Consider the following 25,054-nt stretch of genomic DNA (forward strand, 5'->3'; position numbering starts at 1 on the left):
AGGTTTATAGACTTTAAGCGGAATAGCGATGTTGATGCATCAATTATTTTAATATATTTCATCTTAAAATTTTACTTCATTCATATTTGCAAAAAAATTAATCCAAATCATTTTAATTTCGCCCATTTTAATTTTATATTATTTTAATTTAATATTTAATAATTTTATATATTTTTATTTATTAAAATTTTTATATAATTATAAAATAAATTTATATATTTAATATAAATTTATTCTTTTCCTGTTATAAATTATATAACACAAAAAATAAAATTTTAAAATTTAAAATCGAACTAAGTGAAACTAAACTTGAGCTTTGAATGTTTAAACACAAACTCCACCTGTATTCTAAATGATTTAATATTTCTATTCAAACTCTATCAAATTTAGTTACGAACCGAGTTAGCAAAGATCGATCTAACATGGAAGTCAAATCTACAAACTTTTGATAACCCTCCTAATAACCCTTCTAATAAATTGTTAGGGGTTCTTCAACAAGAGCTTGTGATATTGTTAATCTCTTGAATTAATGTAATTGTATGTTTTTTCATAAATAAAAATAATAATAATAATAAAACTCTCTCAAATTGAGTGGATTTTTGGAATAACTTAATTCATAAATAAGTCCTTCCATAAACAGGTCCAGGGACCATACCTGTCCAAAGTAAAGAGAGTTGTTGGAACCAACCGATTCGACATAAGTCAGTGGTGTTGGAACCAACCGGTTAGACCGATTAAACCAAAAGCGACTGAATTACTGATCAAAATAGTAATATTGAACCGTTCAGAATCATTATGAAATCGGAAGCCAGAACCATTTGAACCGGTTCAACCGGAATTCTTGGATTTTTAATTCATTTTTCATACATTTTTAGTCCATTTTTATGTAACCTAAAAACCCAACCAAAGAAAAATGAAGAAATGAGATGAGAGAAAATTGATAAAATTATAAAAGAAATAAGTTGATGATTGTGAGAAAAAAAATCTAAAAGATAAAGAGTGAAATCAAAAGATTGATGAAAGCATAAAGCAAAAATCAAATAAAAGAAATAAAGAAGGAAGTGATTAAAAAAATGGAAGGGATTATCTGACCGGTTCGGTTCAAAAAACAGGGGAACAAATCGCGGTTGAACTGCAATCGGTTAAATAAAAATAAATAAAAGAAATACGTTTGAGAGATAATGGAAAAGAAAAAAAAAGAAAGAAACTGGCGGCAAGGGGAATAAGAAGATGAAGTGCCATAAAAAGCGTTTTAGGGTTTAGGACTATAGGTTTAGGGTTTCTACCCGTAGTATAAGTTCACATCAAACTTTTTTACCTATATGTATCAATACAATGTGCTCTTACAATGTAAGACCTGATTCTTTGAAGCATCAACTTGTCTCGGGAATATTCACCCTGAATGGGAAGTACAGTAACACTGTTTTGGTGCAGTGACAAATCAGATTCTGGATCAGTCAGAATAATAATATTGCTCTGAGGCATTCTCACCTGAAAGATTTTAATACAGAACCCCGTCAAATAGATGCTTCAAAGTAATCGACTCTAGGTGATGTATAACAAATACTCCAGAATAACAATACTCAATAGTTATCAATATCGAAGTTGTTCAATAGTCAATACCTAAGCTCCAAACATAACAAAACTTATTTATATAAGCATCATAAAAGAACATACGTAAGTAAAGCTTACCCCTTAAATGAATCCAACAACTCCGCTAATAAATTAAATCCTACTTCCTAAATTAGGTATAGAATACAGATTCTTCAAAAACTTACAAGAATGGACTCTATCACAAGGTTTCCTTTAATGAATGCAAGATACAAAATACAAAATACAAAATAGAACTAATCCTTTACGTTACAGTTGGACTTGCTCAGCCTGCCCAAAAAGTGAGAGGATTTGGATATAAATATAAGCCCGAAAAATAGACTTGAACAAAAAAATACAAGGTCCATTCAGAAAGTGGACCGGGCCTTGGGTAAAACATTTTTTGCCCGGACCAAGCCCGACCCAGCCCGAATATGTAAAAAAAAAAAACTGCACCTTTTTTTTGCTTTTTTTTTACCTTTTTTTTCCTGTTTTCTTTTTTTTTTTTACTATTTTGCCATCATTTCACCCTATCTTGATGTTATTTAAATATACATTTTTTTTAAATTTGTTGGAAAACATTTATTTTAATGTTTTTAGTATTTTTTATGTATTATATATTTTTAAAAAATTAATACAGGCCAGATTGGGTCGGGCCTGAGTTTTGACATTTTATCCGGGCCGGGATTGGTAAAAGTTTATGCCCATTTTTCGGGCCAAAACATGCCCTGACCTAGCAAACGAGTCTAAAATTTTGTTTGGGCCCAAACCCAGCCCATGATCACCTCTAGTTACAATAATACCAAAGTACATTGGAAGATAAGTTAAAAAGCTCATAGATAACAGAATGTGGTCCTGAACTTCAAGCAATTTAACAGATATCTCTAGCAGACATTTCCAAAAGGAAGCCAGGTGCAGCTCTATCATGTTTAACTGAAGAGTTACCTGAATGAACTTAATGAACACATTCAAAATGGCCATAGATCGCTCTGGCTTACTATATAAAGCATTCCCAACAGTGACCAAGTTTGATGGTTTACCATCCGCAAGGGCATCGGGTGAGTTGTTGTAAATGGTAAAAACAGTCACAAAGGCAATACCATCACCGACACTAGAGGCATGAGAAGGGTTTGAAAAATAGGTCTTGTTGAGAGCTTTAACTCCTGCAATACATTGAAAACATTAGAAATTCATAGAATACCACAGCAACAAAACTTAGGATCTGAGGGCTCAATAAAATTACTTTCATTAAACATTTGATTTCAATGGGAACATCATATATTTATGAACAAATTAGAAAGAAAAAAGAAAAGGAATTTGATGCCACAAATGTCTACAAAACAGACTCCTAATCACATAAAACAGTTATTATAGCATCTACAGTTTTTAGAAATGAATGCTAGTCTAATGTTCCCTTTATCAAATTAATGCGCTAGCAACAGCAAAATAGTCAAAACCTCGGCATTGCAAACGGTTGGGCAAGCCTTCTCCGGCAGCAGGTCCAAGAACCAGGTGATCAAATTTCTTGGTTATTTTCTTGGGGGCATCATCTCCTGATGAATGCTGAACATCAAACTTCTTCGTGTTTTCCTTGGGGGAATCTGTGACTGCTTGATTCTGGTGCAATTCCAGAACTGGAAACATGAAAAAAAAAAAAAAAAGAATCATTTTGATGTCTTCAATAACAAACAAAAAGGACATTAGAAGAACCCACAAGTGAATGATTTAGTAGCAAAGAGGAACAACCACCAGAAAATAAATGAGTAAGGATGAAAATAAGTGGGAAACAGAAAAGGAAACGACGCCATCCAACACAAGCTTTCATGCCTTAATCAATCTTTCAACAATAGTTATGATCTTCCAGCGCCAATTATCTTACTTTATCACGGGCTAGCTGCTGCATTATTTTGGGGAGGAATTTTTCAAATGGCACCTCAAAGAATAGCCTAAGAACGGCTGCAACAAAAATAAAATTGAATTACGAACGATTTGCAGAAATGAATTATTATGGACTGATCCAATACATGGTTTTTTCAAGCTAAATTTACAAGACCATTAACTCAAACATTTTGGAATCCGTGGGCATTAAGACAAATCATAACAAGAGATTCCAAATTAGAGCTATATTTTTAGAACTTTCAATAGCTAGAAGTAAATCAATTTCAGATCAGGCATAAAAAAAAATTCACAAGCATGCCAACAATTAATAATGGAAGCTTGAATCAAAGCAGAAGATGTCATGCTAAGTACAGAAAATAAGCTATAGGAAAAAAAAAAAACCTTAACGACGAGATGCAGTTGACAATAAAGAGAAGAAATGGAAGAGAAATCCAAACCTGAAGCAATTGGGTTCCTCGGGATGCTATTAAAGGTTAATTTTATTTTTTATTTTTTTGGGGGAGGTTAAGAAAAGAGATTTCAATGTTCTTTGAGAGTTCACTGTTTTCCTTTTCCTTACTGTTTTCGCGATATATGTTATCTGATAGGCGGTGTTGTCTCGGTTAAGTTCACCCGCTTTCACCGTTTTGTTTATTAAAAATCAAAATTGGGATTTTTTTTTTATATACAGTGAAGTATATCAATTTTTCATTTATGTAAATAATTTTTTAATTACAATAACACGACAAAACTGAAATAATTAACGCGATTCAAACTCAGATCAAACCCAGACCACACCTATGGTGATCACGTGAGATTAAAATATTAAAAGTAGTATTTAAATTATTAATTCAAGTTAATTTCATCTTATATAGAATATAATACATAATACATAATATATTTTTATTTAATATCATACACTTTTGAGATGAAATGAGAGTGTTAAAATATTATTTTTAACAAAAAAAATATATATATATATATATAAGTATTTAAGGAAAAAATGATATAATTTAAATGCTGATTTTAGAATTAAGGCTTTGTTTAAGGTCATGAATGAAGTTAAGATAAATGGTGTGTATTGATGAAATGGAATTTATATTTAATTATGTTAACTGCAATTAAAACTAATATTGGGTTTGATGTTACAAGAAGACAATGGAAAAGAAAAAAAAAGAAAGAAACTGGCGACAAGGGGAATAAGAAGATGAAGTGCCAGAAAATGATAAAAAGCGTTTTAGGGTGTCTTTTTCTTTTTCTGGGATATGGGCCTAATCGTGTTAGTTGGGCTGCTCTCTAAACTTTTAAAAGGTTCACATCTTCATTTAAAGGTTTTTAAAAGTATTTTTTAATTATTATTTTAAATTAGGGAAAAATATAATATTAGTACCTAAACTTGTTCATTTCTCCCAGATTGGTAATTTTTATCCACGAGTTTGGTATCCAAGCTTAACGGCATTAACTTCAAGACAGGTGACGGAATAAGACTGTGACACGTGGTATAAATGAGGTCATAATATAAAAAATATTAAAATTCAATAAAATATTTTTAAAACTATTTCCTTTTTTTCCTTTCTTTTTTCCCAGTGATCTTTCTTCTTCCCAATTTCATTTTCTCTTCTTTTCTCTGCTAAACATGTTTGCTTTTAATGATTGATTTCAATTCTTGTCCTGTTTGTTAAACACATTTTCTTTTCTTTTCTCTACTAAACACATTTTTTCTTCTCTTTGTTTTACATTTCGAATCTTGAGTTCATTTTCTTTTTTGGATTTTCACATTCATTTTTTTTTATCTTTTTTCAGTTGTTGGGTAGTTGAATCTTTTCGTTTTTCTTTTTTTCTTTTTGTTTCATGAGAAAATATGAGAAAAAAAAATGGGAGATGCAGGCAGCTCTATTAAAAAAAACAAATAACTCAGCACAATCAAAAAACAAATAATAAAGAATCTAGCACATTCAAGCAATAAATAACAAACAAAGAACGCAAAATCTTTAAAAAAAATTACAAGTGTAATAGGCAAATTTTGGTCTGGGCCCCAAAAAAATAATAACCGAAGCTAAAGAATGCAATCGGTCGGAAACAAGTTAAAAAATGGCCAAAATGGAAAGACAATCATTAAATTGTTGCCAAATCAAAAAGATGGAGAAAGCCAAGGAGTTATCAAAATTTGTTGACTTGGTAAAAGGTTAAAAATAGGAAGATTTGATTTTTTTTTATTTTATTATTAAATTATTTAGGTTATTTTTAGTAAACCCCATATATATAAATAGGGGTATTTTGTTCTTTGAAAAGGAACCAATTACTTTTGGATGAATTATTTTGGGATTCTTACTTCAATTCGGAATTGGATTATTCTCTCTTTTCCTATTTTCATTGGAATTGAATTATTTTCTTTTCTCTTTAAATTACGTGGGAATTTTGTCCATTTCATTTCAATTTTTTTGTTTTTTCTAAATTCGTCCAATTGCTTTTAGCCCCTACATTTTTTTTATTGTTTTGCAATTAAGTTTTCATTTTCTTTTTTGGCCGTAAAATTCATTTTGACTGCATTTTGGGTCCTCTTTGAAGCTGTGCGTTTTGGAGGGTGGGATTATTTCCCTTTTGGTCCCTTCTTGTTATTCGCATGTTCAAATTGGTCCATTTCTTTTTATTTATTTTTGACTCGCCCCAGAATTTTGCTTTAAGGTTCGATTTAATCCTTTTTTATTTTCGCTATTTTATTATCAAATTAAATAATTTACTATATTATTGCCATTATTTTTATGTTTCTATTTATATTTATTTTGTTTTTCTAATACTATTATTATTTATCTAATTTTATTTATCTATTTATATTTCTACTATTATTATATTTCTATTTATTATATTTTTATTTCTATTTATATACTAATATTATTTTCATTATTATTTTTCTTATATATGTTTTTCACTCTTGTTATTAACATTTTATTTATTTATCTATTTTTTACTTTTTTTGTTATTATCTATTTTAACTTTTTATATAACGCTAATTTCAAATTTTTATACATTATTTACTTTAATATTTTCATATATTATATATTTCAAACTTTTTTACACATTATATATTTTGAATTGTTTATATATTATTTTTAAAGAGTTTTATATTTTATTTTATCTTGAATAGATACTAATTTTTTTTAAAATTATTTTATATACTTTAAATCGCTTTTATAATCATCCTCATTTTAAAAAACCTCTCAAAATAAGGAAATATTTCGTGTTTGGAAATTCGAGAAATCGTGCCCTACCGTGTTGGGTTTTGATTTTTCGTTCAACCGAATAACTGAATATCCTTTTGAAATTTCGTCCATGTTTTCTTAAATTAAAATGAGGCAATATTTTGTGTTTGGAAATTCGAGAAATCGTGCCCAATCGTGTTAGATTTCGACTTGCCATTTGACCAAATAGCCAAATATCCTTTTGAAATTTCAAATGCATGAGTTTTGGAAATTATAAGATGATCTTGTATCGAGGGTTTGAAATGTTGTGTCCTATCGTGCTGAATATGATATTTTATTCCTTCTAAGCGAGAGAATCTCAATATCCAATTCAAGTTATCCAAACGTTTTAAAAGAATTGTATTTTAAAATCTTTTTCAAATTTTCAACATTAGGACGTTAATTGATCAATACGTTACCAATTTTGGGTATTGCGGGGGTGCTAATCCTTCCTTGCTCGTAACTGACTCCCGAATTCGTTTTCTAGTTTTTCGTAGACCAAAAACGTTGTTTTAATAAATCGAAATGCTTTATTAAAATGATCGATCACAAGGTGACCCGATCACACCTAAACAAAAAGGATTAGTGGCGACTCCATTTTCGTTTTAAAGTCGACCTCCGTTTTTCAAAATAAAAATGGTTTCGACAGCTTGGCGACTCCACTGGGGACCAATAAGAGAGCCAAGCCGTAAAATTGATTATTTTCTATCCTTTTGTCAAAAATTGAAAATTTGATTTGAAAAATCGTGATTCTTTTGTTGCATTTGTTTGTGATTATCATGATTGCTATTATTTGAGTCTTGTAAAATACTCTTGCATTTCATTGCATGACCGTTGGGGTCACACCTTTTAAGTGGGAGTGAGAAGCTATGCCTTCGTGAGGTTTTCACCTCCGCATGGGCTAGTGGACTGCTTTCGAGATACATCCGTACCTATGTCTTCGTGAGGTTTTCACCTCCACATGGCCATAGGGAAATGTATTCCCCTGAACCAAACTTGATCCACATGATCTTATAATGGGTTAGGGTTGAAGAATCTGCTAGTTCAAATATCCTTTCTCTAGAGCTAAGCCACATATAGTAAACCTTGAGAGTCCACCTTAGGTAGAACCTTGTCCAAATTTAATGAGCACCCGAATAAGTACTTTATTTGTTATTTATTTCTTCTGTACTAACGTGTTTGTTTTTGTTTTGTTTATGACTGCATTGCATTACATCATTATAGAAAGGAGGTGTTAATTCATATTTGATTGCTAAATAGAATAGCTTGTCATGGGAAAATGGATTTCTTGATAAAGTGGATTATAATACATGTAAGACCCAACTTTAGCCCGGGCTACTTATTTCCAGCCCAATAAATAAAACCCAAAAAAATCCAAAAAGAGTCCAAAATTACAAAAACAACAAACCCAATTATAAGCCTAAAATAAACCTAACCCCAGAGCCCAAACAGCCCGAAACTAAACTAACTTTTCAGCAAAAAAGAGAATAGCTGCTGCTCCCCTCCACCACGCACGTCGACGCACCTCGCACGTCCGGCCATCTCACGTGTAGCACGACCCACGCCCCACGTTCACCATACCTGCAACTAGTATAAGCAAAGAAACCGTTGTAAAGTTGGCTATAAAAGGCCACGAATTTTCATTTGTTTAGGGGGTTTTTTTCCTTTGTTGTTCAGAGAAATAGAACACGATTTCTTTTGGTTTACAAATCGAATACCAAATACACATAAAAAAATAAAAGAAAGCAGTCAAGAAATATACTCAAAGGTGGTTATTACTATTTTATTTCGTTTTTTTCTTTTTTTCATTTTCATCGGATACGCTAAGATATAAGTGAGAGAGAATGAGACTCACCGTCGTGCTAATGCCGTGGGGAGGGCTCTCCGTTCGTCGTCGGATTTTGGGACTGTTGAGGCTTGGGTACTAGTTGTTTGGCTGGAAAGCAGAGAGGAAAGTGAAGGAGTTAGACATACTCCAAAGCATTTAGGGTTCTTTAAAAAAGGGAATAAAAGTTAAAATGTTTTTTTAAAAAGCAAAAATAAAAAAGGTTTTAAAACAAGTCTAATTTCAAATGAAAATGAAACAGAATTGGGGAGTAGATTCAGTATGCGCATTTGACTTGGTCCGGGCATTTTACCTTAAATGGGTAATTTCGCTGCCAGTCCTTCCTATTTGCACAAGTTTTTAAATTAGCCCCGATTTGTGTTTTATTTATTTTATTAAATTGTCCCCACAATTTGTGCGATGTCTCGATTTGGCCCGCGCCTAGGTGCTGAGTTTGGGGGTCTGGATTATTTGTGCTTTTGGTCCCTGTGTATTTGTGCACATTGCACTTCGATCCCTTTTCTAATTTTAATGATTTGTTTTATTTATGAAGTATCCCTTTATTTTATTTTTATTTTAATTGAGTTTTTATTTGTATAATTCATTATTTCTTTAATCTATTTAGCATTCAACTTTTAAGGAAATTATTTAAACATACATTTTGGGTTACTAAAATTTTTACTTTGTTATTTATTTGTTTAAATTGTAAAGTATAATTTTAAAATTCTATTTTTATGTAGTATTGTTCTAAGTTCTTGTATAATATTTAATTAAAATATTTTTATATATTATTATTGTACATGTACAATTATGATGAAATTAGTTTTATTTCATATATGTTATTAATTTTATGTTATTTTATTTATATAGTTTCTTTTAAATCTATTTAATATATGTTTTCTTTTCAAATCATTATGTAAATATTTTCTTCTAAACTTATTATATATATATTTTCCTTAAAATTATTCATATAAAATTTGGCTTTTTTGAGGATCCCGATTTAAATTGCATATTTTATTTATTTTAATTACTTTGGTATCGTTGTATATACATTTTTTATTTTTCATATAAATGTGTATATCATTTATTAAGTCAATTAGTTTCATTTGAAATTGTGTTACATATTATTCATTTCAATATATACTTTAATAATCACATATTTATTATCTGCTTTTTATTCATATAAGCTATTTTTAATTCTAATAAATGTTATCCCTTTGTATATTGTTCATATGGTTTTTTGTTTTGCGTTATATTGTTCCTAGTTTTCATGTAGATCTGTGTATCATGTGTTATTTTTTGTTTTCAATTCGTATTCACTTATTATTGTTTCATGCTTATAATTATGTTTTAGTTTCTTATTATTGCATCATGATTTTTTTTAAAAATCCCGCATTTTTGCCCAACATCAATTGCTTTTTAACCTAAAGTAACCCAAGCGAATATATTTTGAGCCGATTTCATAATTGCTTATTTGGGAAACTCTTCAAAACAAGGTAATGTTTCGTGTTTGGGAAATTCAGGAAAACATGCCCTAACGTGTTGGGTTTTGATTTTTTTTTTCGTTTTTCCAAATAACGGAGTACCCTTTTAAGAATTCGTTGTGTGTTTTGGAAATTATGAGGTGATCTCAGTCTTTGGAGGCTTAAAGTATCGTGTCCTAACGTGCTGGATGTGGTATTTTATTTCTTTGGAGTAAGTGAACCTTAAAATCAAATTCGAATTGTTCATACATTTTTAAAGGAATCGTATTTTAAATTTTTTCTAAATTTTCAACGATAGGACATTCAATAATCAATTGGTACCAATTTTGGGCGTTACGGGGGTGCTAACCCTTCCTCATGTGTAACCGACTCTCGAATCCTTGTTTTCAATTTTCGTAGACCTAAAATTATTATTTTAATAAATCAAATATTTTATTAAAATGATCAACCTCAAGGTGATCCGATTACACCTCAAAAAAGGTCGGTGGCAAATCCATACCTCGTTTTAAAGTCGATCCCGTTTTTTTTCAAACTTTTTTAAAAAATGGTTTCGACAATACGGTTGTCGGAACATGATCCAAGTGAACACAGAGAAAGAAGGTTGATAGTTCGCGGAGGAAAACAAGACTTTGTTTTATTGCTTAAGGATTCAAGCTGATAAAGATTACTAGAAAATCGTCATGTCCCGACTTTCTTAAAGGAGCTAACCAACATCGCGAGGATAAGCGAGTAATAAATCGTGGCCCGGATCAAGAAAAAGAAGCTAGTGGGGGCATCTATTGGAAGCTTGCGAGATTTGACTTTTACAAAGAAAGGAAATCGGTGTCTTCGCCTGGAACATGAGGGCAATGCCGCACATGTAATTCGTTTTATGTAAAGGAATTTGTTTTCTAGAAAAGTTGTTCCAATAGAATTGAATTCAGAATCAACGCCTTTCTTTCTTTTGCATTCATTCTATGTATTTGTATTGCATTGCATTATTGCATCATGTGCATTAAATTTCACAAAAGAACCCTAATTAACTAGTAATCATGTTATAGTTATCCTGGAACATCACTACTACACACGAAGAAAAACTAAAGTTATAGATCAAAGGCTGAAAAAATTGGAGCAAATTCAGAAGGAGATGCAGGAACAGATGCAAGTGCAAATGCAAGAGCAATTAGCTAAGATCTAGCAAGATATAAAGGATCAAATGCTGGAATCTAAAAAGAATATGATAAGCCAATTGACTCAGTTACTAGTTGGAAGGCCGGAAAAAGGGAATAGTCTTGTGACCAATACTAAGGACGACAATGAGATCCTTGCTTACCCTCCAGGTTTCACCCCAACAAATACCCAGTACCACCGCAAAGGGTGTCTGTCAGTATTAAACTTCAATATCAGACTGGTACTTTGGCACCGATAAATTTCCCGACGGGCTCGTGTTCTAACCCAGAGGAAAATTGAGCAAATCTTGCGGTCCCTGACTTCGATGAGATAGTGAGCAGAAAAGGAAAGAGCGAAATTTCCAAAGCAATTGGAAGACCGATATAAATGATTGGGGTAGAAATTCAAGGCGTTGGAAAGTGCTGATTATTATTGCGGAATGGATACTAAGGAGTTGAGCCTGATTCCAGATTTGGTACTCCCTCCGAAGTTCAAAATGCCAGAATTTGAAAAATACAATGGAACCAGCTGCCCTAAGGCTCATATTATGATGTTTTATCGGAGGATGACTAGTCATGGCAATAACGATCAGTTATTGATTCACTGTTTTCAGGACAGTTTGGCTGGGGCTGCGGCTAAATGGTACAATCAGCTGAGTCGTACCCAAGTTAAATCATAAAGAGATTTAGCACAGGCTTTCATGAAGTAATATGGCCATGTGACCGACATAGCATCTGATAGGATCACGTTACAAAACATGAAGAAGAAGTCGAATGAAAGTTTCAGGCAGTATACCAGAGGTGGAGGGAAGTTGCTACGCACGTTCAACCGCCGCTGTTGGAAAAAAAGACAACCGTGTTTTTCATTAATACTTTGAAGGCACCTTTTATTAATCACATGCTGAGAAGCGCAACTAGGAGTTTCGTGGACATAGTGATGTCTAGTAAGATGATAGAGAATGTAATAAGGTGCGAAAAGATAGAGGCTGGGGAAAGTACCAGAAGGTCACCCCGAAGAAGAGAGAAGATGAAGTCAGCAATGTGAGCCTAAGTTATGCAAAACAAGTCACAGTAAACCAACCGAAGGTAGTGGCCACGGGTCAGCAAGCTTTACCAAGACAGGAGCCCAATACAAAACAAAGCACAGAGAAGCTCCGGTTTACTCTTATTCCAATAACATACTAGGAGCTGTACAAAAATTTATTTGATGCATACGTTATATCCCCTGTCTACTTAAAGCCGTTGCAACCCTCATATCCCAAATTGTTCGTCACAGGTACTCAATGTGAATACCATACGGGAACAGTAGGACAGTCGATAGAGAATTGCCTTTCTTTCAAAAGGCTAGTCGAAAGGCTAATTGACGTGGGCGTTGTGAAATTCGATAATCCACCTGGCATAGGAAATTCGTTACCCAATCATACAGATAATAGGGTAAACGCGATAGTCGAGAATATGAGGAAGGAATATCAGAGAATCTGAATGACATATCCGAAGAGAGAATTGGGGAATAAAAGTTTTCAAATCCTTGCACACTTGGGAGTGTTTTGAACGATGGACTGTGGAAGAGATCCCTGTACTTTTTAGAGCTAATCTAGAGTAATATTCAAAACACGCTTGTTGCTTTAAGCCTAGAGGCAATAAGAATCTTTTTGTGACATGGGCTTGTGTCCAGAATTTTTTATTTCAATAAAATGCATCTTGTTAAGCAAATATACTTTTATTTTTTCCATTTCATAGTATACATTATTTTGTTCTTTGGACTGTCTTTTAAATATTATTTTATTCTTCATTTATGATCATATCATACAAATACTCATCCTTAGAATCATTTATTCTTTGGAAATATGCCTTTGTACCTATAATAGGTCCCCAGATATCAACGACATAAGCAACGCTGTAACTGACTCCCTTTTGGGGTAAGATATGTGTTTAAGCGGATCTCAAGACTTTGAATATGACAAGAGATTGTAGCCTATATCCTGATTTGTTAAGAATAGAAGAATAGGATGAAAACCAAATCCTACACTACAAAGGGTCAGTGGACATTGCGAGCCTAGGAAAGAGGTGAAGGTCGAAGCCTAACTCACCACAAAGACAAAGCGAGACATTATTGGGTTATTCCCAATTCAAAGATGTTTTCTCATGATCACATAAAGATATGCCTAGGCTACTAAAACGTAAGGATGCTATAGGGTGCTCGAAATACACATGTTAATGGTTTTACGTTAGCCAGGTTAATCATGAGGTTTGGGTTCTATTGATCAATAAGGAAGGGGATTGTATCGATTGGGCTATATTTAGGGAGACAAAATTCATGTGCCTCATTCATTTATTCACAGACTTTCTCTATATGGGGCATGGATGTTATCAAGTCATCTCTACTAATATACATCGATTTATCTTGGCAGTCGTTGATTACTTCATGAGGAAGGTGAAGGTCACTTCATGTGCCAATGTTACAAAATCATCAAACTCCTCCCAAAAAAAAATAAAACAAAGGTCATAGTGAAAGGCGACGAAGATTTGTAAAGATTGGCATAAAGAAGTTACAATTTACCCTTTATGTTTATCAAATGTCGACCAGGACTTGTTGGAGCAACACATTGCTTATTGGTTTATGGGATAAAAACGGTATTGAAATCGAGATTCCTTCTTTCCAAGCTTCAATTGAGTCAAGAATTAGATGAAATAGAAGGATCTAATGAACTTAATTGAAGAAAAGAGGTTGAAAGTTACCCGTCATGGTCAAAACATACTAAAAACGAATTATGCGAGCTTACGACAGAAAGGTTCATCCCAAAGAATTCCACGACGGGGGTCTGGCATTGAAGATTTCTATACAAAAGGACTTTAGAGGAAAGTGGATCCCAAATTGGGAAGGACCTTATGTAGTAAAGAAAGCCTTTCCTAGAGGAGTATTGATATTGACCGAGACGAATGGCAAGAACCTGCCCAATTCGATGAATTCAGATTTAGTCAGAGTTAGCAGTTTCAAAAAAATGAAAAACACAAAAAAAGAAAGGAAAAAGAAACAAGAAAAGCCAAGGTGAAAACCCGCAATTGGTGCCTTAAGACCAAAGGGGATCTGAGTTGAAAACCTGAAAAGGGCGGCTCAAATTTGGATTGAAGTGGGGCATATAGTGGTCTTGCTATAAAGAAGTATGCTATGTCTGGGGGCATCGGCAAAGTGTTCCGGATCCCTTAAACACAGATTAAGCTCAAAGTGGTACTCAAGAAGTTGGTACAAAAAAGCTTAAGCTGCGATATCTGGGGCATCTAGTGTTCTATTTTACCCATTTTGGGGATTTGATATCTTTGATTATCTTATTCTTTACAAGATACATTCCAATAAATTTCTTTCTTAATCGCATTTTGACATCCTTGGTTAACTTACTTGCTTCGAGTTATGTTTCTGATCCATTGTTATGATCTTTTTCAAGTATTTTGCATTGAAATCATAATTAGTGGACTAATAATATTTTCATAAAAGGAGTTTCGCATATTACTCTGGAACTTTCTAAATAATACAGGAGCCTGAAACGGGACTATTGTTTAAAACTCACCAAGCTTAAGGGTTGGAAATATTTAAGCCCAAATTGAAATTACCTCCTTAGGTTTTCTGTCAAATACATTGGTTGAGAAAAAAGGAAATTACATTGGTGTTATAATCCTGGAAAAAAACGAGCAATGAGATTATTCTCGAGAAAAGGAAAATGGTATTCTGTATTCATGTAGATATTAGGCATATACATCTGTTCATTACACCCATGGAATGGTGTAATAGATTAAATTGATTGAAGATGATGCAAATCTTATACCTCTGAGTTGCAGCAGGATGGATAGAAGAAATCAAATAACTATTCCCCTAAAGTTGCCGTGGGAAGTATAAACTTTAAGTCTCAGAAGGTACAGTGGAAGAGACTTTGAAACTACAATGGGGAAAGCCAGTTGAGCAAAATGGGTTGTTTCTGTGGGTTTTCGTTGGAAAGGCTAGCCGAGCAAGTAGGCAGTATAATACAACAGTGATAAAACTCTGATGAATAACGAGTGATGATACTTTAAGCTTTTAAAAAAAGAATCATTCTCATGACATTTTTACATTCATATCATTCGTAGCGCATTTGATTAGGAGCATCTAATTCATTTTGATCATAGCATCTTAATTATTTGTAATAAACATAAGCATATGAAACTGAGTCTACAGGGCATGTTCCCTAGAGGACAGTGTAGCAACATCGGTGAATTCACAAGTCTTATCTTCCTAAAGTAGCAAAGAAGCAGACTGAAAATTACAGATCTTATCTCCACGTATCGGCTATGGAGCAGATAAAAAATAGTGAGTTTTATCTCCATATATCGGCTATGGAGCAGATTTTAGCCACCGGCCTTATCTCTCTGAGGTAGCAGGAGAACAGCTTGAAGATACAAGTCTTATCTTCCTGAGGTAGCAAGAAAGCAGACTGAAAATTACAGATCTTATCTCCATGTATCGGCTATGGAGCAGATCGAAAATGACGAGTCTTATCTCTATGTATCGGCTATGGAGTAGATTTTAGCCACCGGTCTTATTTCTCTGAGATAGCAAAAGAGCAGATTGAAGATACAAGTCTTATCTTCCTGAGGTAGCAAGAAAGCAGGCTGAAGATTACAGATCTTATCTTCCTAAGTAGTAGTGGAGCGGATCGAAGACAGTGAGCCTTAACCCCCCTAAGTAGTAGGGTAACGGGCTGAAGAATACAGATCTCCCCTAAACAGTAGTGGAGCAGTTCAAAGATAGCAAGCCTTAACCCCCTAAGCAGTAGGGTAACAGGCTGGAAAATACAGATCTCCCCTAAATAGTAGTGGAGCAGATTGAAGACAGCAAGCCTTAACCCCTTAAGCAGTAGGGTAATAGGCTGGAAAATATAGATCTCCCTTAAACAGTAGTGGAGCAGATCGAAGACAGCAAGCCTTAACCCCCTAAGCAGTAGGGTAACAGGCTAGAAAATACAGATCTCCCCTAAACAGTAGTGGTGCAGATCGAAGACAGTAAGCCTTAACCCCCTAAGTAGTAGGGTAACAGGAGCGAACCTTAATCCTCTAAGTAATAGGGTAACAGGCCGGAAAATACAAATCTCCCCTAAACAGTAGTGGAGCAGATCGAAAACAGCGAGCAGTAGGGTAACAGGCTGAAAATACAGATCTTATCCATAAACAGTAGTGGAACAGATCAAAGACAACGAGCCTTAACCCCCTAAGCAGTAGGGTAACAGGCTAAAAATACAGATCTTATCCCTAAATAGTAGTGGAACAGATCGAAGACAACTAGCCTTGATCCCCTAAGCAGTAGGGTAATAGGCTGGAAAATACAGATATTATCCCTAAACAGTAGTGGAGTAGATCGAAGACAGCGAGCCTTAACCCCCTAAGCAGTAGGGCAACAGGCTGGAAAATACAGATATTATCCCTAAACAATAGTGGAGCAGATCGAAGACAGCGAACCTTAACCCCCTAAGCAGTAGGGTAACAGGCTGGAAAATACAGATCTTATCCCTAAACAATAGTGGAGCAGATCGAAGACAGCGAGCCTTAACCCCTTAAGCAGTAGGGTAACAGGCTGAAAAATACAGATCTTATCCCTAAACAGTAGTGGAGTAGATCGAAGACGGTGAGCCTTAACCTCCTAAGCAGTAGGGTAACAGGTTGAAAAATACAGATCTTATCCCTAAACAGTAGTGGAGCAGATTGAAGACAGCAAGCCCTAACCCCCTAAGCAGTAGGGTAACAGGCTGAAAGTACAGATCTTATCCCTAAACAGTAGTGGAGCAGATTGAAGACAGTGAGCCTTAACCCCCTAAGCAGTAGGGTAACAGGCTGAGTTACATATCTTATCTCCCTAAGCAGTAGTGGAACAGATCGAGGACAATGAGCCTTAACAGTAGGGTAACAGACTGAAGGTTACAGATCTTATCTCCCTAAGCAGTAGTGGAGCAAATCGAAACAAAAATTCCTATACCGCTGAAGATACAGTGGGTTAAAGCGAGGTTACTTGGAGAGGAAGAAAGGAAGCGCCGAGACTCAGCAGGCCCAGGCAAAATTGTCCATTTTATAGTCTTTGCTCCATTTTTATTACACGACAATGAGCAAAGAGGGGCAGCTGTAATAGGCAAATTTTGTCCTGGGCCCCCAAAAAATAATAACCGAAGCCAAATGATGCAATCGATCGGAAACAAGTTAAAAAAGGGCCAAATTGAAAGACAATTATTAAATTGTGGCCAAATCAAAAAGATGAAGAAAGCCAAGGAGTTATCAAAATTTGTTGACTTGGTAAAAGGCTAAAAATAGGAAGATATAACTTTTTTTAATTATTAAATTATTTAGGCTATTTTTAGTAAACCTCATGTATATAAATAGGGGTATTTTGTTCTTTAAAAGGGAACCAATTACTTTTGGATGAATTACTTTGGGATTCCTACTTCAATTCGGAATTGGATTATTCTCTCTTTTCCTGTTTCCACTGGAATTGAATTATTTTCTTTTCTCTTTCAATTACATGGGAATTTTGTCCATTTCATTTCAATTTTTTTGTTTTTTCTAAATTCGTCCAATTGCTTTTAGCCCTTCCGTTTTTTTTATTGTTTTGCAATTAAGTTTTCATTTTTTTTTGCCCTAAAATTCGTTTTGACTGCATTTTGGGTCCTCCTTGAAGCTGTGCGTTTTGGAGGGTGGGATTATTTCCCTTTTGGTCCCTCCTTGTTATTCGCACATTCAAATTGGTCCATTTCCTTTTATTTATTTTTGATTCGCCCCAGAATTTTGCTTTAAGGTTCGATTTAATCCTTTTTTATTTTCGCTATTTTATTATCAAATTAACTAATTTAATATATTATTGCTATTATTTTATGTTTCTATTTATATTTATTTTGTTATTCTAATACTATTATTATTTATCTAATTTTATTTATCTATTTATATTTCTACTATTATTATATTTCTATTTATTATATTTTATTTCTATTTATATCCTAATATTATTTTCATTATTATTTTTCTTATATATGTTTTTCACTCTTGTTATTAACATTTTATTTATTTATCTATTTTTTACTTTTTTTGGTTATTATCTATTTTAACTTTTTATATAATTCTCATTTCAAATTTTTATATATTATTTACTTTAATATTTTCATATATTATATATTTCAAACTTTTTTACACATTATATATTTTGAATTGTTTATATGTTATTTTTAAAGAGTTTTATATATTATTTTATCTTGAATGGATACTATTTTTTTTAAAATTATTTTATATACTTTAGATCGCTTTTATAATCATCCTCATTTTAAAAACCTCTCAAAATAAGGAAATATTTTGTGTTTAGAAATTAGAAATCGTGCCCTACCGTGTTGGGTTTTGATTTTTCGTTCAATCGAATAACTGAATATCCTTTTGAAATTTCGTCCATGTTTTCTTAAATTAAAATGAAGCAATATTTTGTGTTTGGAAATTCGAGAAATCGTGCTCAATTGTGCTGGGTTTCGACTTACCGTTTGACCAGATAGCCAAATATCATTTTGAAATTTCAAATGCATGAGTTTTGGAAATTATAAGATGATCTTGTATTAAGGGTTTGAAATGTTGTGTCCTATCGTGCTAGATATGATATTTTATTCCTTCTAAGCGAGAGAATCTCAATATCCAATTCAAGTTATCTAAACGTTTAAAGGAATTGTATTTTAAAATCTTTTTCAAATTTTCAACATTAGGACGTTAATTGATCAATACGGTACCCATTTTGGGCGTTGCGAGGGTGCTAATACTTCCTCGCGTGTAACTGACTCCCGAATCCGTTTTCTAATTTTTCGTAGACGAAAAACATTGTTTTAATAAACCGAAATGTTTTATTAAAATGATCGATCACAAGGTGACCCGATCGCACCTAAACAAAAAGGATTAGTGGCGACTCCATTTTCGTTTTAAAGTCGACCTCCGTTTTTCAAAATAAAAATGGTTTCGACAACAAGCAAAATAATATGCAAAAGATATGAAGAGATCTTTTACATATAAATATATAATCCATGAAGGGTAACAATGAATAAACCATTGATTTTTGTGCATTGGAAAACAATAAAAATACAAAAAAAAAAGAGAAATAAACTAACAACTTCAATCAAAACCAAGAAAAAAAGCCGAATCTTAATAGCCAAAACCTCTGTTTTCTCCGTAAAAAACAAACCCAAAAAAAAAAGTAAACCTAATGAATTTTTATTAGAATTTATAAAACCCTAGAAATCCTATGGACCCAATAAACAACAAGGGCAATTCCTCCCTTGAATTTGTTAACTCTTTACTCCATGACTTGAAGAATTTCTACTATGCTTCAAGAAAACCGATTCTCTGTTGTTGCCATGGCAGCAACACTGCTGCTACTTCCTTCGGCTCCTTAACTCACTCTAAGCCTCACCAGAAGCCTCTTTAGCCTTTCATGAACAAGCGGAAAGTATAATTTCAAAAGCTTAAGGATCAAGCTTTGATTTTGTTTTTCAGCTTTAAAGAGATTTTCTTGAAAATACAAGATAAGATTTGAGAAAATGAGGAAGAGAGAAGGGTTTTGATGGTCGGAGAAGGCCATGGATGGCAGTGACTAGGGTTAGCAAAAGATGAATAGGGAGAAGAAGAAGAAAAGAAGATAGAAAAGAGAAGAAAGGAACAAAAAAAAATGAAAAAGGAATAGAATTGGATGAAAGAGAAAAATGTTTTATTATTTTTTTTAAAAGAAAAATAATTAAAAGAGAAAATGAAAGGAAAACTAATAAAGGGGTCTAATTTGCAGCCAAAGAAGGTGAAATGTGGCAGTGCGCGAATGGCCATCGCTGCCATATTAACAAAAAATTAATGCAATTAAATTTAGATACCAAACTTGTGGATGAAAAAAAGGTTTAAATTTTAAAATTCAAGTGTTAAAATTATTTTTTAAAATTTAAGTCTATTACAATATCAATTTTTAATTGCATGACTACCTAGTCAATTTTATTATTATTATTTTAAAATATGTATCAATAAATTTTAAAAAATAAAATTACTAATCTTTGAATCTTGAAGTAAGTAACATATTTTAGCCTTTTATTTTGTAATTTTGAGTTTAAAAATTAGTTATAAAATATTTACAAATTTTATCAAAATAATTTTGAGTTTCTTGTCATGTGGTAAATTTCCTAATTTGGATTTAAAATATATTTTATCAATTTGTTCTTTAAATATTTAATTTTTCTTTAAGATTCAATTGTAGTTACAATATAAAACTGAAGTAAGATGGAGTTTGACAGATTGTCATCATTTCTCCTAAGCTTCAACAGCTTCCTCTAACTCCAACTTGCTGTAACAGTCTTTTTTTTTTTTTTAATTTCAACTCATACATAATAATTGAAATTGAAATCCAGTATCAAATCCGAACTCATTTTTTCATCACAAAAACTTTTATCTCAAGTTTTAAAAGTGAAATTCCAGATTTTCACTCAACCCTAAACAAGCTATATCAGACAATTTTTAATTCAAAATTTTCTATCTGAACTCAAACTAAATAATCAAGTTTGAAATCCAATATTAAACTCAAACTCATTTTCTCATCAGAAAAAAAAACAAGGTTAATTAAGCAGCTCCATCTTTATCTCAAATCAGACTTGAGTTATATAGAAGTGAAATTCCGTCAAGCTCAAGCTTCTTCACTAAACCCTAACCCGTGAACAAGTAAGGTTCGGAAACATAAATCCACGTAACAACATTTTGAAGATAAGATCCAAAACGTCAACACATTTTAAACGGACTAGAAAAATGATTCTGATCACTAAACATAATATTATCCCTCCTAAGTATATCAATTTCAAACCATAATGTGAACTGGTTCTTTAAAAGCATAAATATAGCATGTAATTAAAACTTTACTACTCCAACCCATATCCAGGCGTCCATCAATCAAAGCCCAAGAAGCTGGTTCCAACAGTGTCTTCCCTTAGGCCACAAGTGTGCTGGCAGTAGTCGACTCGCTGCAAAAGCAAAAGCACATTAAGGTTTACATGTTACAACCAACCTCTAGATCAAGAGAGTTGAGAAATAAGAATGGTGAAGGAACAGTTTTCATGCATGTTGGAGGCCGTTTTATAAGAGAGAATGCCTCTAATAACCGTGATTTATACATGTCAAGGAATATCAAAAGGAAGTAGGGATAGGAATACACACTATTTCCAGACGGGTGGAAGCTTCTTTGTCTTCTTATAATAGCGGGCAAGGCGATGGATTCTGCTCTCAACCAGGATCAACCGGAACTTGGAATCCTTGTCTTTGCGGTTCCTCTCAAGATGCTTTCTGATGGCAACAGCTTTCTTAATCAGGTGGTACAAATCTTCGGGAATTTCAGGAGCGAGACCTGACAATTAACAAATGGATGAGTCGAATGTTTGTCTTCGCATCAGAGGATAAAAGCAACATAAGATGACGACAATGAAGTTATACCATGGGCTTTCAGTATCCGCAAAATCTTGCTGCCCGTAACACTCTTCACCTGAGCAATCCCATGTGAATCACGGAGAATGACACCAATTTGAGATGGGGTCAAACCCTTCTTCGCAAACTTGCAAATGTTCTCCTCCACCTAAAGGATGAAATACAATATTAATGAATATTGCCTAAAAAGTGTACAACCTACATACTCCGTTTAAGGAAAGAATGAACTAAAAAAATTAAGGGTTTTGCAGCTCAACATTTCAGGGATGTAACCCAGAAAAGAAAGGCCTTAAGAACATTAACGAGAAACCATTAGAAACAGTTCAGTAAATGATGAATTAACAACTATTAACACTCCATCCATTTAGCACTAAAATTTCTGGCAACACTAGTGGAATATATAAACCAGACTAATATGAACTGAAAAGTAAGATACCCGAAACTTGAAACAACTTGAACTATATATACCTCACAAAATGATAGATTTAATCCACCAGAATAAATGGTCATTATAATTCTACATCCCCAAAATATAGAAATATTATTGTGAAATAACTAACCTTAAATGTTAACTACTGAAAAATTTCTCCCAACAGCCTTCAGTTTTTTTTTTTTTAAAAGGATAATCACAAGGAGAATTCGTAGTTTGCAAGGAAAACCTTGGAAGGTGATAATTCAACATATCTGCAGGGAAGGTAATCAAGTTGCAGACTCCTTGGCGGATTCTGCTTATAATATGGCTTTAGGGATTCATGTTTTTCAAGTACCACCTGTTAGTATATTACTGAGTTACTTTTAGCTGATGTAAATGGAGCTCGGTTTCATCGAGGCTCATGATGTGGATGGTTGATTTATTTCCTTTTAAGCAGCCTTCGATTTTTCACTTAATCATATCTTTTGTTATTTTTACTACTTAAACCCTGAAAATTTCACGAAGCGACCGGCTTAAAACCCTAAAGATAAAACTTCACACTTTAAGCAGAGTATACCGTTGTATTGTGATCAATAAGTATAACCATTTTCGGTACAAATTAGTGAAACTTCCATTGATGATAATATCTGGTTCTTCTCTGCTATATAGTAATCAAACGGGTATTGAGAATTCAATTATTCAAATATAAAGAGCAACTTCATTATATATAATAGAACATAATTCGGCTCATAAATTTGAAGATAAATAATCCAAATTTACTCTTTTAAAAAAAGCACGGTTAAAACAAGCGACTCACATCTTGAGAGGAGATCTTGAGCCAACTAGGTGGAGTTCTTTTGTACGGAAGAGCAGATGCGGAAATACCCTTACTGCAAAGAACAATAAAATCATGAAGCAGCTACAAAAATATAGATCATTCAATCAAAGTAAAGTTTTTCAGAGGGAAATTTGAATGAAGAGTGGGAGCAAATACAAACCCTCGGCTATGCATACGACCCATGGCGACAGAGTTTCGAGCTTTACGGCTGCTTCTCTCTCGGTTTAATTAACCTCTGCTCCTTTCTTGCTTGCTTTTAGCAAAGAAAGTAGTAAAGGAGGCTGGGGCTAGGGTTTTCATTCTGGTCCTTTGCTAGTAACCTATTGGGCCTTTGACCGTGGCGGTTCTCTGGTTCAGTTTTTATGTACTGGACATTTCCTACATATTGGGCCTACTAATTTTTTTGGTTAGTGAGTTTCTTTATAAGTATCATCTATGTTGTGTATTGTTGAACCATTTAAAAAATACAATCACAAATTTAATCTCTCACATTTATCACTTTTATCAATTTCGTCTTTCTTTTTTTAAATCATTTTGCAAACAATTAACTCAACTATTAAAATTTTAATTGTATCAAAATGACAGCTAGTACATGTATACTTCATTAGTTAATGAGAAAAAATATTTTATTGATATTAAATTATGATTGACATCGAATTTTAAATTTGAATAATATTTTTTCTCTCCTTTATATTTATATTTATATATATATATATATATATATTGTTAAAATGGTGATAATAAATTATTATTAAGGATAGATTTAGATGAATAATATATTTATCAATAATTAGTGTAAAATAATAATAATGATAAAACTAAATATTAAAACTACATCCAATCTTCCGTTCAAAACTAATTTTTTTAAGTACACAAAACAAATAGTATTAAGGGGAGAAAGAAATTAAGGTTGATTGTTTGATATGTAGAAATAACAAAGGACGTTTCCTTTAGGGTTGGTAAGAAGGGAATGGCCCATTGGCTCTTTGAATTGTGCGATGTCCTTGGCACAGTGGATGTTGTTGTTCACATGACCTGAAAAAGGGAATAGTATTAATAAAAAAATAAGAGTTGAATCTTTAAATAAAACTGTCTTGTCTTGTCTTGTCTTGTCTCCTCCACAAAGCCATTCTATACTTATATTTTAATGGACACCCATTTCACTTAGTTTTTTTTACCAGGATAAAAAACCTCAAGAATATTATTTTTTGATTTTGAATTTTATTCGGTTTCATTTTCAGCTCACAAATTAGAAATTTGAAAATAATTTAAAAATATTGTATAAAATATTTAATATTTTAAGGTGAATAATTTTATGAGTGAAGTAAAGCCACTCCACAAATAGATTTAAGATAATGTCAAATATTTTTTAATCATATTTTAAAAATAAATTATATCAAACTAATTCCGCTTCACTCTCACAGTGTAAAAGATAATTGTCCATATTTTAATATTTTAAAAACTAAAAAATAAATCCCATCCGAATTAGTTAAATTCACTTTGGTTTGATTTAGTTGATATGTGGGTTTTTTTTTACATAGTAATCGCATTTATTCTTTCCAAAATTAACCCAAATCAAACTATTATCACCCTAAGGATAAAACTAAAATAAGAAAATTCCAACCGTAAATATAATGATAATTTGAATAAAAATATATCAATTCTTAGTTCGATTATATCAATTTGTCCAACCACTTTATCTAGTTTAATTGAATAAATTAATTAAAAACAGTTCAATCTATTCTATGGACCGGTTCAATTAGTTCATGAATTAATCTATCTAAACTCTTACTTCAAACTGATAGTTTAAGTAATTTTCCTAATTTAATTGATTTGACTAATCAATCTAATCTAAATATAAAACAATACTAAATTGATAAATTAAAGTAACTAAATATAAAGCTTACTCATAACACAGAAATTAATAAAGAAATTTAGCTAATAATAATAAGGGAGAAAAAGAAAAGAGAAAGGTGGACTAAAAACAAAAACCTGAAAAGATGTTTAGGGTTTAATTAAAAACAAAAGATGGTTGAAAGGCCAGAGACTCCGCACCCTCTACTTCCCTATTTAGTCATGCACTGAACAGTCCCAATTCAAAAGGAGTGGGGGGTGTTTCATGGGTATAATTAATAAAAAGACTAAGAGACAGAGA

At 32.7% G+C, this 25,054-nt stretch overlaps 2 protein-coding genes and 1 long non-coding RNA gene across 5 annotated transcripts; all 3 read right to left on the bottom strand.

Annotated features, from left to right (window-relative positions):
* Positions 1-1,208: 1,208 nt before the first annotated feature.
* Positions 1,209-3,541, bottom strand: LOC108468664 (uncharacterized). Of its 3 annotated transcripts, none has more exons than XM_053031776.1 (4): positions 3,340-3,541; positions 3,048-3,224; positions 2,536-2,753; positions 1,209-1,491 (listed from the first exon to the last, which is right to left on the bottom strand). In XM_053031776.1, exons 1-4 carry the CDS (start codon positions 3,413-3,415, stop codon positions 1,315-1,317), a joined length of 648 nt encoding a protein of 215 aa, XP_052887736.1. In that variant the 5' UTR covers positions 3,416-3,541; the 3' UTR covers positions 1,209-1,314. The 3 variants fall into 3 exon arrangements, with proteins under 3 accessions (XP_052887736.1, XP_052887737.1, XP_052887735.1); XM_053031777.1 differs by lacking the exon at positions 1,209-1,491 and adding an exon at positions 1,630-1,881 and having other exon boundaries at positions 3,340-3,486; XM_053031775.1 differs by lacking the exon at positions 1,209-1,491 and having other exon boundaries at positions 1,927-2,753.
* Positions 3,542-7,973: 4,432 nt separating this feature from the next.
* On the bottom strand, positions 7,974-8,786 carry LOC108452329 (uncharacterized). Its single transcript, XR_001866375.2, has 2 exons — positions 8,563-8,786; positions 7,974-8,294 (listed from the first exon to the last, which is right to left on the bottom strand). It is a non-coding gene; the product is annotated as an uncharacterized LOC108452329 (long non-coding RNA).
* A 12,026-nt stretch (positions 8,787-20,812) lies between these two features.
* On the bottom strand, positions 20,813-23,210 carry LOC108467668 (40S ribosomal protein S13-like). Its single transcript, XM_017768391.2, has 5 exons — positions 23,060-23,210; positions 22,879-22,951; positions 21,659-21,797; positions 21,386-21,572; positions 20,813-21,192 (listed from the first exon to the last, which is right to left on the bottom strand). The coding sequence occupies exons 1-5, from the start codon at positions 23,080-23,082 to the stop codon at positions 21,159-21,161; spliced, it is 456 nt and encodes a 151-aa protein (XP_017623880.1). The 5' UTR covers positions 23,083-23,210; the 3' UTR covers positions 20,813-21,158.
* Positions 23,211-25,054: the final 1,844 nt, after the last annotated feature.

Source organism: Gossypium arboreum, chromosome 8, assembly GCF_025698485.1.
Source record: "Gossypium arboreum isolate Shixiya-1 chromosome 8, ASM2569848v2, whole genome shotgun sequence".
NCBI classification, from domain to species: domain Eukaryota; kingdom Viridiplantae; phylum Streptophyta; class Magnoliopsida; order Malvales; family Malvaceae; genus Gossypium; species Gossypium arboreum.

Coding starts and splice junctions, on each gene's coding strand:
- LOC108467668 (XM_017768391.2), bottom strand. CDS start 23,082: ATGGGTCGTATGCATAGCCGAGG. Junction 21,798..22,878: donor TCAAGATCTCCTCTCAAGAT/GTGAGTCGCTTG, acceptor TTCATCCTTTAG/GTGGAGGAGAACATTTGCAA. Junction 21,193..21,385: donor CTTCCACCCGTCTGGAAATA/GTGTGTATTCCT, acceptor TTGCTTTTGCAG/CGAGTCGACTACTGCCAGCA.
- LOC108468664 (XM_053031775.1), bottom strand. CDS start 3,415: ATGAAAGCTTGTGTTGGATGGCGTCGTTTCCTTTTCTGTTTCCCACTT. Junction 3,225..3,339: donor CCTTACTCATTTATTTTCTG/GTGGTTGTTCCT, acceptor TCATGTTTCCAG/TTCTGGAATTGCACCAGAAT. Junction 2,754..3,047: donor CAACCGTTTGCAATGCCGAG/GTTTTGACTATT, acceptor AATGTATTGCAG/GAGTTAAAGCTCTCAACAAG.